At 41.5% G+C, this 12500-nt stretch overlaps 2 protein-coding genes across 2 annotated transcripts in view; both read left to right on the top strand.

Annotated features, from left to right (window-relative positions):
- The first annotated feature begins 1796 nt into the window (after positions 1-1796).
- Positions 1797-2333, top strand: LOC138005787 (neurofilament heavy polypeptide-like). Its single transcript, XM_068851969.1, has one exon. It carries the CDS (start codon positions 1797-1799, stop codon positions 2331-2333), a length of 537 nt encoding a protein of 178 aa, XP_068708070.1.
- A 1234-nt stretch (positions 2334-3567) lies between these two features.
- Positions 3568-12500, top strand: part of LOC138007772 (sodium-dependent neutral amino acid transporter B(0)AT1-like) — a 14636-nt gene continuing 5703 nt past the window's right edge. The window contains exons 1-6 of the mRNA XM_068854840.1: positions 3568-4100; positions 5637-6094; positions 7152-7262; positions 7665-7874; positions 9561-9677; positions 12366-12500. The exon at positions 12366-12500 is cut by the window's right edge and continues 64 nt beyond it. Of these exons, the coding sequence (XP_068710941.1) occupies positions 3848-4100; positions 5637-6094; positions 7152-7262; positions 7665-7874; positions 9561-9677; positions 12366-12500 (1284 nt within the window). The 5' untranslated portion in view covers positions 3568-3847. The remainder of the gene's footprint in view (positions 4101-5636; positions 6095-7151; positions 7263-7664; positions 7875-9560; positions 9678-12365) is intronic.

Here is a 12500-nt window from a genome sequence, read left to right as displayed (position 1 = left end):
GTTCTTCAAGTTAGGAAGTGCCGAGTAACACTGTGTGACAAAAGGCAGTATTCTGCAATGTGCATTTCTAGTGACCTTTTGTGCTCAGTGTCACTTCAGAGAGCTGTTTTTCAACCATGTTCTCTGGTTATCCTCTGCTGAAAAGGCGTGTTTTGAAATTTCTCATTCTTCATCAAACGTAGTTTGAGAAGAATTCGTTCGCAGAAGCCGTAGTGCTTCCCCTTTTACGAAGCCTTCGGTAACGCCTAGTGGGTGACACGAATTCAAATTCGCGTATTGAAAGGTCTCTGTCTCTTTATAGCGAGTTTGCACGTCAAGGCCGCGAGATTCCCTGTTAAATCTGTCGCCCTTGCACACTTTTGTGTTCAAGAATGTCAGCCGTAAATCTGATCGTGTTGTGAAAGTTGTTTGCCTTTACAATGAAGTTTTCTATTTTGTCTCTAGTTGTGTTCTTTTCCGCACTAGCAGTTTAGTGGGGCTCTGTCTGAGTATCTCTGTCTCTATGAAAATGTTGGCAAAGGACACGCCGTTTTGGTACCCATTACTGTTCATCATCATCATCATTGGTTATACTTTCTCCGTCGCGTTAGCTGCTGCTTCCGGTCTGGTTGGCCACGTGGGCTTGAGAGTTGGGTCTGGTGCGTTTTTTGCGTAACTTCGGGAATCGCTGCCGCAGAAGCTGTTGAAATGTTGACCGATTAAGCATTCTCTTGATTAGGTCTTCCCGCGAAAGATTTTTCTCGAGAATGAAATTCACTTTTGTCCACACCGAATACACATGGGAGCGATCCGGTTGTATAGATAACGCCCTTTTGGTCGGGTGGGCGTAGTCGCGTCTGACAATGTGTTGATGTGTGCGATGTAATTCAGGTAGTGTACATGAATCACATCCTTCAACCGCGGCGTACCAAAAAAATTGTCGAGCTCGGCGTTCGAGTATTTATAAGCCATTGATTTCTCGCCGTCCTCACACGTACATGGCCTTGTCGCATAGCCGCCCGGTGTCATCTGACGTAAAAACCGGTACCAACAACTCGATGTATAAAAGTTTGATATGCTCCTCGGTCGGGCATTCTGCTTGAACGCCGTTAATCAACGAGTTTTAAACAAAGCTTTGCAAAAAGTTTAATCTGACTCGTTTGTTCACATTTTTGTTCCGTGGGTCGATCTGTAAATAGTATATTCTGCAGAAATGGAATGACTTCTCTTGTAGTATGAACCAAAGCATCTCTCTCAAGAATTCTTTAGGAACTAGCAATCCCCTCTTTTTGATTATATGTTAATTTATGTATAGTGCCCGCAAGGCATACATGGTATGGCAAATGAAGTTTAATCCGTCCAAGTGTGAAATAATAATAATAATATGGCCTGAAGTATCAGCCGTCTCCTCGCCCAAACCCGCCAAAGGGTTGCTTGAGGTGCTTTGCTTGGTTTACATGCTTTGCTTGCTTGAGGTTCTTTGATTGCTAGCGCTTGGGGTGCTTTGCTTGTTTCGGGTACTTTGGTTGCATGGGGTGCTTTGCTTGCTTGAGGTGTGTCGCTTGCTAGTTCGCCACGCCCGACGTTTTCCCTTATAAAATGAGTATATTTAGGATGCTGACCACACTGATCACACTAACTTAAGACACTGAGTGCGAATAGTTGGATATACAATAACAATACCGGTTCTTCAAAAAGGGCAACTAAAGAAAACAACTAACAATTACGAAATGACCGAAATATGCGTGGAAACGTTATGCCTCGTCTAATGCAGCACCACAATACCCAGACGAAATGGCAGTACTGACCAAAGAACAATGTTACAGTACTGCAACAAATCAAGTAAGCTAAGCATCTCAAGCAAGCCAAGCACCTCAAGCCAGCAAAGCACCTCAAGCAAGCAAAGCATCCAGCTCGAGCAAGCAAAGCATGTAAACCAATCAAAGCACCTCAAGCAAGCAAAGCACCCCAAGGAAGCAAAGCATGTAAAGCAAGCAAAGCACTCCAAGCCAGCAAAGCACCTCAAGCAAGCAAAGCATCCGGCTCGAGCAAGCAAAGCATGTAAACCAATCAAAGCACCTCAAGCAAGCAAAGCACCCCAAGGAAGCAAAGCACTCCAAGCAAGCAAAGCACCTCAAGCCAGCAAAACACCCCAAGCAAGCAAGACACCTCAAGCAAGCAAAGCACCCCAAGCAATCAAGGCACTTCCAGCAAGCAAAGCACCTCAAGTAAGCGAAGCACCCCAAGCAATCGAAGCACCTCAAGAAAGCAAAGCACCCCAAGCAACCAAAACACCACAAGCAAGCAAAGCACTCCAAGCAATCAACGCACCTCAAGCAAGCAAAGCATCTTAAGCAACCGAAGCACCTCAAGTAACCCAAGCACTTCAAGCAACCTAAGCACCTCAAGCAAACCAAGGAACCCAAGCGCTTCAAGCAGCCCAAGCGTCTAAGTAAGCTAAGCAGGATAAGTAAGGTACGTATAATGTATACGGTACAATACAATATATGTCCCCATACATAACCTACCTACCAAACGAGGTAAGTTTCGGTGAGAAACCGCTGCTTCGATGCACTGTAGGACCCCTCTTGGGGAATAACCGCTGATAAGGAATGTATATGAACGGACTGGCCCCTCTCCTTGGTAGGTTGGAATACAAAAAAACACGTTTTGTCAACGTTTTTGCCTGTGAAAAGTTTCCAACAAGTCAGGTGAAAATTCAAATTTCCCTAAAATTCTCGAAATTGTCAATTTTTTTTTTCTAAAATTCCCGAGTGTTTCTAAAATTCTTTTTGATGTCTAACATTCCCAAAAAAATTCCGGAATTATGTAGCTAAGCCTAGTCAGACCTTATCCATGCAATGAAAGCTATTTCTGGAAATCCCGCTTGACAGTTGGTGCGGTTTCTCTGTTCAACTCATCAAGGAACAATGAATTTCGAGATACAAACGCAGAAAAAGCCGAATTCTTCATGTTATCAGGCGCAATCAACAGTACAATGAACTTTATTTTTAAACTCGAATATTTAAGATGCCAATTAAAGATGCTTTTAAAATGTGGATGTAGATGTTTACGGAGATGTAGATGTATGGTTCAGTTTAACGAGGCTCTCATCTATTTTGTTTCATGACCTAAATAAGCAGCTCAGAAAGACAGTCATTAATAAAATTTTTGTATAGTCCACTTTAGCCTCGATCGCACCCCCCCCCCTTCCCTCCCCCCCACTCCCTCCCCCAACAATTGTACAATTGTAGCCAACTTGTCATTTGAAATTATGCCTTCTATTCCAATCAGGACGTTTTATTGACAAATACTGTTTGCACAAACCGACATATTTGCAGTTGCATGACTTTCAGATGTGATCTAACCTCAAAATGACGCCTTTGGCACTCGCTATTGTAGAGAGATTGAAACACTATGCATAATTTTTGGTGGCGAGATCAGTTGATGGTCTTGATGCTCCTCTAGATTTCACGCTTTCTTCGATTTGTCAGAGAAAATGTTCATACATATATATTTAAATTAAATTTCATTCATTCCAAAGTGCGATTTTGCGAAGCGAAAGATGATGCAATGATTACGTATCCGACTTAATCGAAATTTCTAATATAATTCGCCCGCTTGGGATGGAAGTAACAAATAGATCAACTTTTTTTTTTCAAATTACGCTTACGATTCGTTGCTCATCAATTTTTCAAAACAGAACTTAATAAGTACCGGGATTTTAAACAAGCATTTTCTGCAACCAGTCAAACGTGCCGTTGTGATGTAAAAAACTGGTTTCTGATATATGATTATTCATGATTCTTTGTTTATGAAAAGTTTGTTTTTCAGCCCGTCGCTCAGAAAGTGAAAAAAAGAGACCAAAATGCCACGAAAAAAGCAAAAAGATGGCGGAAAGGTAGTTTTGGCTCTGACTTCGGCAGAAAATGAAGTCGATGAACAAGTGGACATAAAAGGTGAACAGAATTCGGAGAGAGATACTGTAAGCAGCGAAATCGAGATGGTTCAACGACACACGTGGAGCAATAAAGCAGATTACATTCTTGCAACTGTTGGATTTGCCGTAGGTTTCGGGAACTTGTGGAGATTTCCTTATTTGTGTCAGAAAAACGGAGGAGGTGAGAAAGATTCACGAAATAATTAAGGCTATCGTTCTGTAAGCCGCTTTGTTTCTTTAAACAACGCTACAACTAAGTGGAAAATTACTTACGATTCTATCATTACGAGTCGTGACCTGTTGATAAATTTTAATTTTTTGGATCGCCGCGGATCACATGAAAATTTTCGCCCCAAGTTATTTTCGGATTAAAAAAGAAATGTTCATTCGTTTGTACATAAAATCAAAAGCAACACAAAGATAATCCTGGCGTCGACGGCCAAACTGTTTCAAAACAACAAGAAAAGCTCAGTATCATAACATCAATCTTAATTTTAATGAGAGTGACGAAGTGATATCAGTCGGGTTAAAACTTTTCTGTGAACTGTTCACTACGAACTCGTCAGTAACGATGCGCTGAGATCTAAATATTTCTTTTCCTCTAGGCCACAGGTTATGCATAATCCCACAGAGTGGTTTTTCATATCCTCTGTTTTTTTATTTTTTTAAGGTAGGGCGGAAAATTTGCGAAGAGGAAAGAAAACGAGTTTTTCGAACAGAGTATCTTTTGAAATTTACGAAAGAGAATATTCGTAATTTTTCTGAAAAAGATTCTTGTCCCAAGTTTTTTTTTTTTTTGTCTTGCAAATAGTCCTATCGTGAACGTTGTTGTTCGTTTGTCCAGTTTATTTTTTAGTGAGATTAGAATAATTGATGTTCGGCGCCAAAACTTAGCTAGAAAAAAGCTGACTCGACGAAGAGTAAGGAATTCAGAATTTCACGTGCGCTCTTTGGTAACTATTGGAAACAATGGATTGACAGGACCTGCTCAGGGTTTAATACACACATGCAAAAATAAGAAAAAAAGACAGGAGTTTTGAAAGAAAACGGGCAATATATTTATAAAAAAAACAGAAAATCATTTTAGTTGCGCGCTTCAAAATTACTCATCGGAGACTAATGAGAACTAGCCAGAACGTTTTTATTTATCGGTAGCATTCATAAAGTAAAGTCACTGCTTACGAGCCAGAAGGCCCATCAGGCCGGCGCTTATCTCCGGTTTCAGTAGCATTAAGCGACTAGGAATATTTATACTTCCCCCTGGATGGGATGCTAGTCCATCGCAGGGTTACCCCCAGCATTACGCCGGTACCCATTTATACACCTGGGTGGAGAGAGGCACCGTGAGAGTAAAGTGTCTGGTCACTCAAGAACACAACACAATGTCCCTGGCCAGGCCCCGAACCCGGACCACTCGATCCGGAGTCGAGCGCACTAACCATGAGGCCACCGCGCCTCCCACAAAGTGAGAATTTTGGCCAAATATGCCATAACTAAAATTCTGTGTCTATGTGTCCGGCAGCCGGTCGAGATTTTGAAATTACTAAATGGCCGGCAGTTTCCATTTTTAGGGAAAAGGTGTCACATGATAAGGAAAACTTTAATGGGTTACTTCTGGTCACCTTAAAAAAGAAAACTCGACTTAATGTACTCTGTTGAATTTCTTTCGAAAACGTTGAAGGAACTTTATCGTCCGCTTTGAATTCGTTTTCCTCAGGCGCATTTCTTATTCCATACTTCATCAGCCTGGTATTACTCGGCATACCTTTGTTTTTCCTGGAACTCGCTATTGGCCAAAGCGTACGTCAAGGACCCATCGGCGTGTGGAAGGCTATTCACCCTTACCTAGGTGGAGTGGGGCTTGCCTCCGTGGTAGTCTGCCTTCTGATTTCCACGTACTACAACATGATTATCGGTTGGTGCTTTTTTTACCTGTTCATGTCATTTCAAGACCCTCTTCCCTACTCGAAATGTCCATTGGGGCCAAATTGTACCGTAAACGAGGGATGTAGCCTGTCGGGCAGAACGCAGTATTTCTGGTACACAAAGGCACTCGGAGCTGCATCTTCTATAGAGATGAACGGAGAATTCCAGTGGTATCTTTGCCTTGTCTTAGCATTGGCTTGGGTTGTGTTGTATTTGTTTGTCAGTCGCGGAGTCAAGTCAGCTGGAAAGGTAACATTTTTGCTGTAGTTCCTCTTATCACCTATGACTTAAGTTTGCAATATCCGCGCTATAAGTGAACCGCTGTCGTGTGGTATATCAAACCCATTTGAACATCTAAATTCTTTGGAAGAGCGGCAGTTATTACTCCAAAGCCTGATTACAGGTGGTTTTCATGTGACGTCATCGGCGCCATGTTGGGGGACGAAAACAACCGATCTCTCATTAGCTCGGCTTTTGTTCGTTCACCAGCAATTGTACATTAGCCAGAACCTGATGAGAATTTCAGGACATATAAGATAAACGATAGACCTAGTAGATTCATCGTGTCTTTAAATTTTGACAACAAATGAACAAAAACCAAGGTCTTAAGTGGAGGCAGGGAACTCTGGGCATGCCTGTTCTCTTGAGTATACCTCTTGTAACTATTTAAGCTCCTAATTTTTGTATGCATTTTCAGTCTGATGATGGTATAGCTTATACCGAAATATAACTGTCACTTAAGATCTTGGTTTTTGTTCATTTGTTGTCAAAATTTAAAGACACGATGAATCTACTCGGTCCATCGTTTATCATAAATTGTACATTGCAATATTGTTTTCTGTCTCTAGAGATTGGTTGCAAAGCACCTTTTTGGGAACAATGGAATACCCTACTCTTTCATTCTTTCCTGTGAGTCTAAATGATTTCGAGACAATTACAAATGCAACTTTCGCCGAACAAATAATTGGAAGATCGCAAGTCGTGCATACCCACCCTTACGTCTTCGAGGAATGATTGCGGGTTGGATGCCGGGGTTTTTTTTGCGGGAAAGAAAGCCGACTTGAGTTGGCACCGTCTCGTTAGGAAATTATTTTTATTTTTTATTTTCTTAGCTGGATTAACAACAGGGCAAACATATAAAGAATCCTCCTTACTGAAAACAGGATACGAGACTCAATACGGATGTGAGACGAATATGTTTTGAGTTTCATCGCTTGTGTAAACGGACCTTAATTTAATTAAAGCCGGGTATCTTCAGTGGCACAAATCCAATTACACTTGGTTACGTTTTTCTTTTTCTTTGCAGGCGGTGTATGTAACTGCCACATTGCCTTACATTGTGTTGGCCATATTCTTTGGAAGAGCGGTTACTCTAAAAGGTTCTTTGGATGGTATCATTCACATGTTTAAGCCACAGGTAATCAAGTACACCTCTTTAAAAAATCAATGAACAAAATCATGTTTAAACCGGAGGAAGAGGGGGGGGGGGGGGGGGGGGAGGTGTCTCGTTTCTCGGGTCAATACCGCTGGGTCGGTCACGTAATCCACATACGGGAAGTTAGGAGAGCGGGAAAGGACGAGCATTCGATTTTTGGTAGAGTTCACCTTGTTGGGTTAAGCTTAAACGGACGTTTCTAGCGTTAGCGCTTTATCAATTCGTTCTTTCGAAGGGCTAACGCTGGACACGTCGGCTTTCACTAGATTTCTCTATGCGCAACACCGCAGCTTCTATAGAAACTAAACCCCTTTTTTTCATTTTGAAGGACAGAAAAGTTATGTATTTGATGAATTCCGGCGCATCTTTTCACACTCTGTTCAGTTCTCTAGACTGATGAGTCCCATTGTATGGCTGGATGCTGCCACACAAGTCTTCTTTTCTGTGGGTGTTGGTTTCGGTACACTCATAGCAATGTCAAGCTACAATCCTATTCGCAATAACTGCAAGCGAGACGCCATCTTCATTTCTCTCACTGACAGCTTTACTTCCGTCTTTGCTGCTGTGGTCGTGTTCTCAGTACTTGGATTCAAGGTACGATTCAGTAAAAGAAACAAACACACGGCTGGGCAGACCCCGACCGTCACTTAACAGTAAATATGTCACTTGAAAAAGGTTTGGTATGAACTGAGATATCTACCGCAGTGTAATCTTTCAGTGCTATCTTTGTTTCAATTTATTACATGGCAAGCAATTCTCGGGCTAAATGGAACAATCTACAGGAACGGTCAGTTTCCGTATTTTTTCTGAAGGAACAATGTATTAAAGACATGCAGCTCCCAGTTGCCTTGGTATCTCAATTGGTAGAGCCCTGGCCACCGGTATCGCAGAGGTCTTATGTTCGAATCTCGTTCAAGCTTGAGTTTTCAGTTCAGGCAGAATTTAGTTTTACATGTTCAAAGTTCGCTGATGGAAGACAAAGATTATGAAAATTCAACACGCGCAAAATTATCCAATCGTTCGAAGAAACGATGCCACATAATAAGCAACTTACTAACCTCACTTGCTCGAGACCATACTTGGGAATAGTGGCCCTCGGTCGTTTTTGCCGCCACGACCTCAGGCCAATTTTCCCCAGTCCGGCCCTGGCGCTCGGTTAGTAAGAGGTTAGTAATCCTTCAGAGCGTTGACACTAGTAACGGAATTGGGCTCACGCAAGGATAGAAAAACACAATGACCGGGGTGAGAATTCATCCGACAACCGTCACTTTATCGACTAAGCTGCAAGGCCAAATAGGATAACGGTGATCTAGTCCGGAAGTCGTGGGTTAAATTCCCACCCTGGTCAGACTTTTTCTCTATCCTCGTGTGGGCAACAAACATAGTACTTGAAACTGCAGTGTAATCGATATCGCTGTTGAAATATGTGCTTCATCACGGCCAACATCTCAACATGCGTATCTCTTTTAGTTTATCATGGACTGACCCTTCGACAAAGGTATTTATTAGTACAGTGAACCATTCGAGCCTAAAATTCCGAAGAAATTATGTCGTTATCAATAGCGTTTCGATTATCGATTGGGCTGTGGTCGTGCGAGGATTTTAAAACTGAGGTTTTGGGACAACGGCTACGGCTACGAGAAGGTCATCTAAAAATCAGCCTTCGCATTGTTCTTAAACTTTTTACGTAGTAGTAGTAGTAGTAGTAGTAGTAGTAGTAGTAGTAGTAGTAGTAGTAGTAGTAGTAGTAGTAGTAGTAGTAGTAGTAGTAGTAGTAGTAGTAGTAGTAGTAGTAGTAGTAGTAGTTGTTGTAGTAGTAGTAGTAGTAGTAGTTGTAGTAGTAGTAGTAGTAATAGTAGTAGTAATAGTAGTAGTAGTAGTAGTAGTAGTAATAGTAGTAGTAGTAGTAGTAGTAGTAGTAGTAGTAGTAGTAGTAGTAGTAGTAGTAGTAGTAGTAGTAGTAGTAGTAGTAGTAGTAGTAGTAGTAGTAGTAGTAGTAGTAGTAGTAGTAGTAGTAGTAGTAGTGGAAGGAAAAGCAGCAGTAGTAGTAGTAGTAGTAGTAGTAGTAGTAGTAGTAGTAGTAGTAGTAGTAGTAGTAGTAGTAGTAGTAGTAGTAGTAGTAGTAGTAGTAGTAGTAGTAGTAGTAGTAGTAGTAGTAGTCGTTGTCGTTGTCGTAGTCGCAGCCATTGACGTAGTCGTCTCAGCAGTGGTAGTAGGAGCAGCAGCAGTGGGAGTAATAGTAGTAGTTAACTGTTTTAAAAATATTTATACTCTTAACAGGCACATGGCTCATATGATGAGTGTTTAGCATTGTACGGTGGAGTGAACAACACGAGCCTTCCCCCAGGAATGACGCTTAAAGAAAAATGTCACAACTTGACTCACTGGCTTTCCGAGGTTAGGGTGGAAGACAATTGGATCGGCTCATCCTCGGTGTAAAACCTGGAAACGCATGGATGACGGAACACAAAGGGAAAAAAGAGAAAAACAGACTTGTAACAATAACATAACCCTGACACGAGCTAACGTAACAAAGAGAAAGTTTCACAGGTTTTCACACCGATGATAACCCGAGAATTCATAGATTCTTTCCAACTGTTAGAAGCAGGAACGATCCTGGGTCAGAGAAGTTTGAATAATGACAAAGTTAAATACAGGCTTATTACATAACCCATTCGATCTTTGATGGAATAAGTCCATCAGTTTATGGCATAATCTATTTTTAGAACGGCTACTGCTATTTTTCATTTAGTACCGGCAATCCCTTGCCTGGCTACCTTTTTCCCCTTAAGGACCAATTAGAAGCGTGGTGGTTATCAGATTCAAAAGAGCAAGTTTCCATCGAGTGTCTTGAAACCAAAACCAAGGACGGAGACAATCCAGTAAACCAATCCAAACGTGAAGCAATTACACGTACCCGACAAAAAGCGCGTGAAAATGTGCTCGCGCGAGCCACGATTGGTTTCGGTTTCACTTCTGATTGGCTCAAAAAGTGGCGCGCGAACTTTGAACCAATCATTGAGTGAAGTAATCCAAAACCAAAGCAATTTGCTAATCACTTTCGGCACTCAATTGAAAACCACTCTATAATCTGCTTGGACGTAAGTTGGCGGGATCTGTATTCCAAATTTAGATAATACCGTAATCTGATAAACCAAGACCAAGGCCAAAAAAGAGAAATCAACACTTGTCTTTTGGATTATAGACTTCTGTCTGAAGTGAAAACAAAATTTTTGGACTGAGTGGGGTAGTCGACAACAATAACAATAACTTTTATTTAAAGAGGGTAACACCTATTACTATAAAAGTATTCTCCCTAGTCTGGGTGAGAGCAGTCCTGGGAGTCTTCTCAGAAGGGGTGTTGTTGGTTACATTGACTGACGTTTCGACAACCTCACCGGAAGTCATCCTCAGCGTCAAGAGGATGACTTCCGCTCAGATTCAAGACAAGTGAGTCGGTGGTCATGGTAGGAGCGGGATTTTACTAGAAAATTCAGCCCCTCTTTCCGCCATTAAAAAATATAGTCGTTTCTTCCTTAAATATTTCCTTCATCACCTTGACCCAAAAACAAATGTAATTTTCAATGTAAAATCAAGAGTCTATCACCAAAGTATGCAAAGTATGTAATTTTTTAAAATGTCCTCAGAAATTAGGTACTGCGCTAGCTTCAATTAGTCATGATGAAATTTTCGTCACGTAATTAATTAAGCGTGACCGGCCTTAAGAGTCCTCATGGGCCCGATGAGGATAAGTAAGTAAGTAATTAAAGTGTGATAAATAGAACAAGGCGCACCGAAGGAGGATGTTAGTCGGGAAGGGGAAGGGGGGAGGGGGGGTTGGAAAGGAATCTAATACCGGACGGAAACGGTGTTTATTGGGTGAAAATGGCTAAAAGCCCACGGTCTTACGACAGAGTTGTACGCTTGGGTCTTAACGTATTGGCTTCTTCCAGGAAACTTTTACGTAGTACACCCAGTATCTTCACAGCTTTGTGCTTAACAGATTTTACGTGAAAGTGTCATTCTAGGTTATCTGGTATAAAAACATCAAGGTATTTATGACATGAAATTGATTCTAGTGGGCTGGAAACTTAAGAGGAGACCTAGTATATGAGTTAGATTTTGAAAGTGTCTATGCTTAACACCTGACTGGCAAAATTCTTAGCTTTGATTTTTATCCAAAGGCTGTTTACTTTGAGTGTACAATTTGGATTTCACGGACCACCATTTCTCACGTTCAAAACTGACCGATTGGACCTCAGAGGGTTCGATCTGGGGAAAAGTGGCGCCATTGACTGGCTTAAAATTTCAGCGTGTGACTGCAGCTTATTCTATATGCAAAACACGAGTTCAAAAGCCTGAATGCCCCAAACTCCCGTGCTGCATATTAATTCAGCCGCGTACACACGCATTGCATTCTTAAACTAGTGATTCTTTTGACGTCATTTTCTTCTCGATCCAGCTCTCTCAAGATTTTAAAGTTAGAAATGGCGGACCATTAATAGGAAAGTACCAGTTAAAATAAACAGGTGTCTTTTTGAAATGAAGGCGTAAAACTTGGGTCACTTACTGTCTCGTTAACATAGATTTGCAGTCCAAAGGAAAAATATAATTGATTTTTAGGTCATAGTATCAATTAAACTAAAATTCATTTGCCAAGTAGTGGCCCAGCAGGATAGAGTGACAAGGTCTTGTTGGAATAAACTGACATCATGAACACTTGAGATTTCGGAATAAAAAACAGCATCAACAGCATTATTTTAGAGTTTAAGTTATCGACAATATCATTGATGTAGATTAAGAACAAGAGGGGACCAGTCCTGGGATTGTGCCCTGAGGGACACCAGAGGTAACACTGGTCCAAGAAGACTTTGCATCAGAAACCTGGACACACTGAGTGCGGTCAAAAAGGAAGTTCTCAATCCAAAAAAGGTTATTACCAGTGATCCCATAGTAATTAAGCCTTTGGTGGGGAAATGAGGCAAACACTGATATATCAAGAAAACGTGACATCGAGGTTTAGCTCGCGTTGCACCCGTGGCGGATTTGTCATAGTATCCATTTCATCTTTCTTTTCTCGTTTAGTCTTTTCAAGGTCCAGGCCTGACCTTTATCGCCTTTACGGAAGCCATACTCAAGCTACCATTAGCACCGGTCTGGTCAGTGCTGTTCTTTTGCATGCTCCTGTCGCTCGGATTTGGCAGCATGTTTGGTATACTG

This window comes from Montipora foliosa, chromosome 6 (genome assembly GCF_036669935.1).
Source record: "Montipora foliosa isolate CH-2021 chromosome 6, ASM3666993v2, whole genome shotgun sequence".
Lineage (NCBI taxonomy): Eukaryota > Metazoa > Cnidaria > Anthozoa > Scleractinia > Acroporidae > Montipora > Montipora foliosa.
This window is presented reverse-complemented; position numbering and strand designations above follow the sequence as displayed.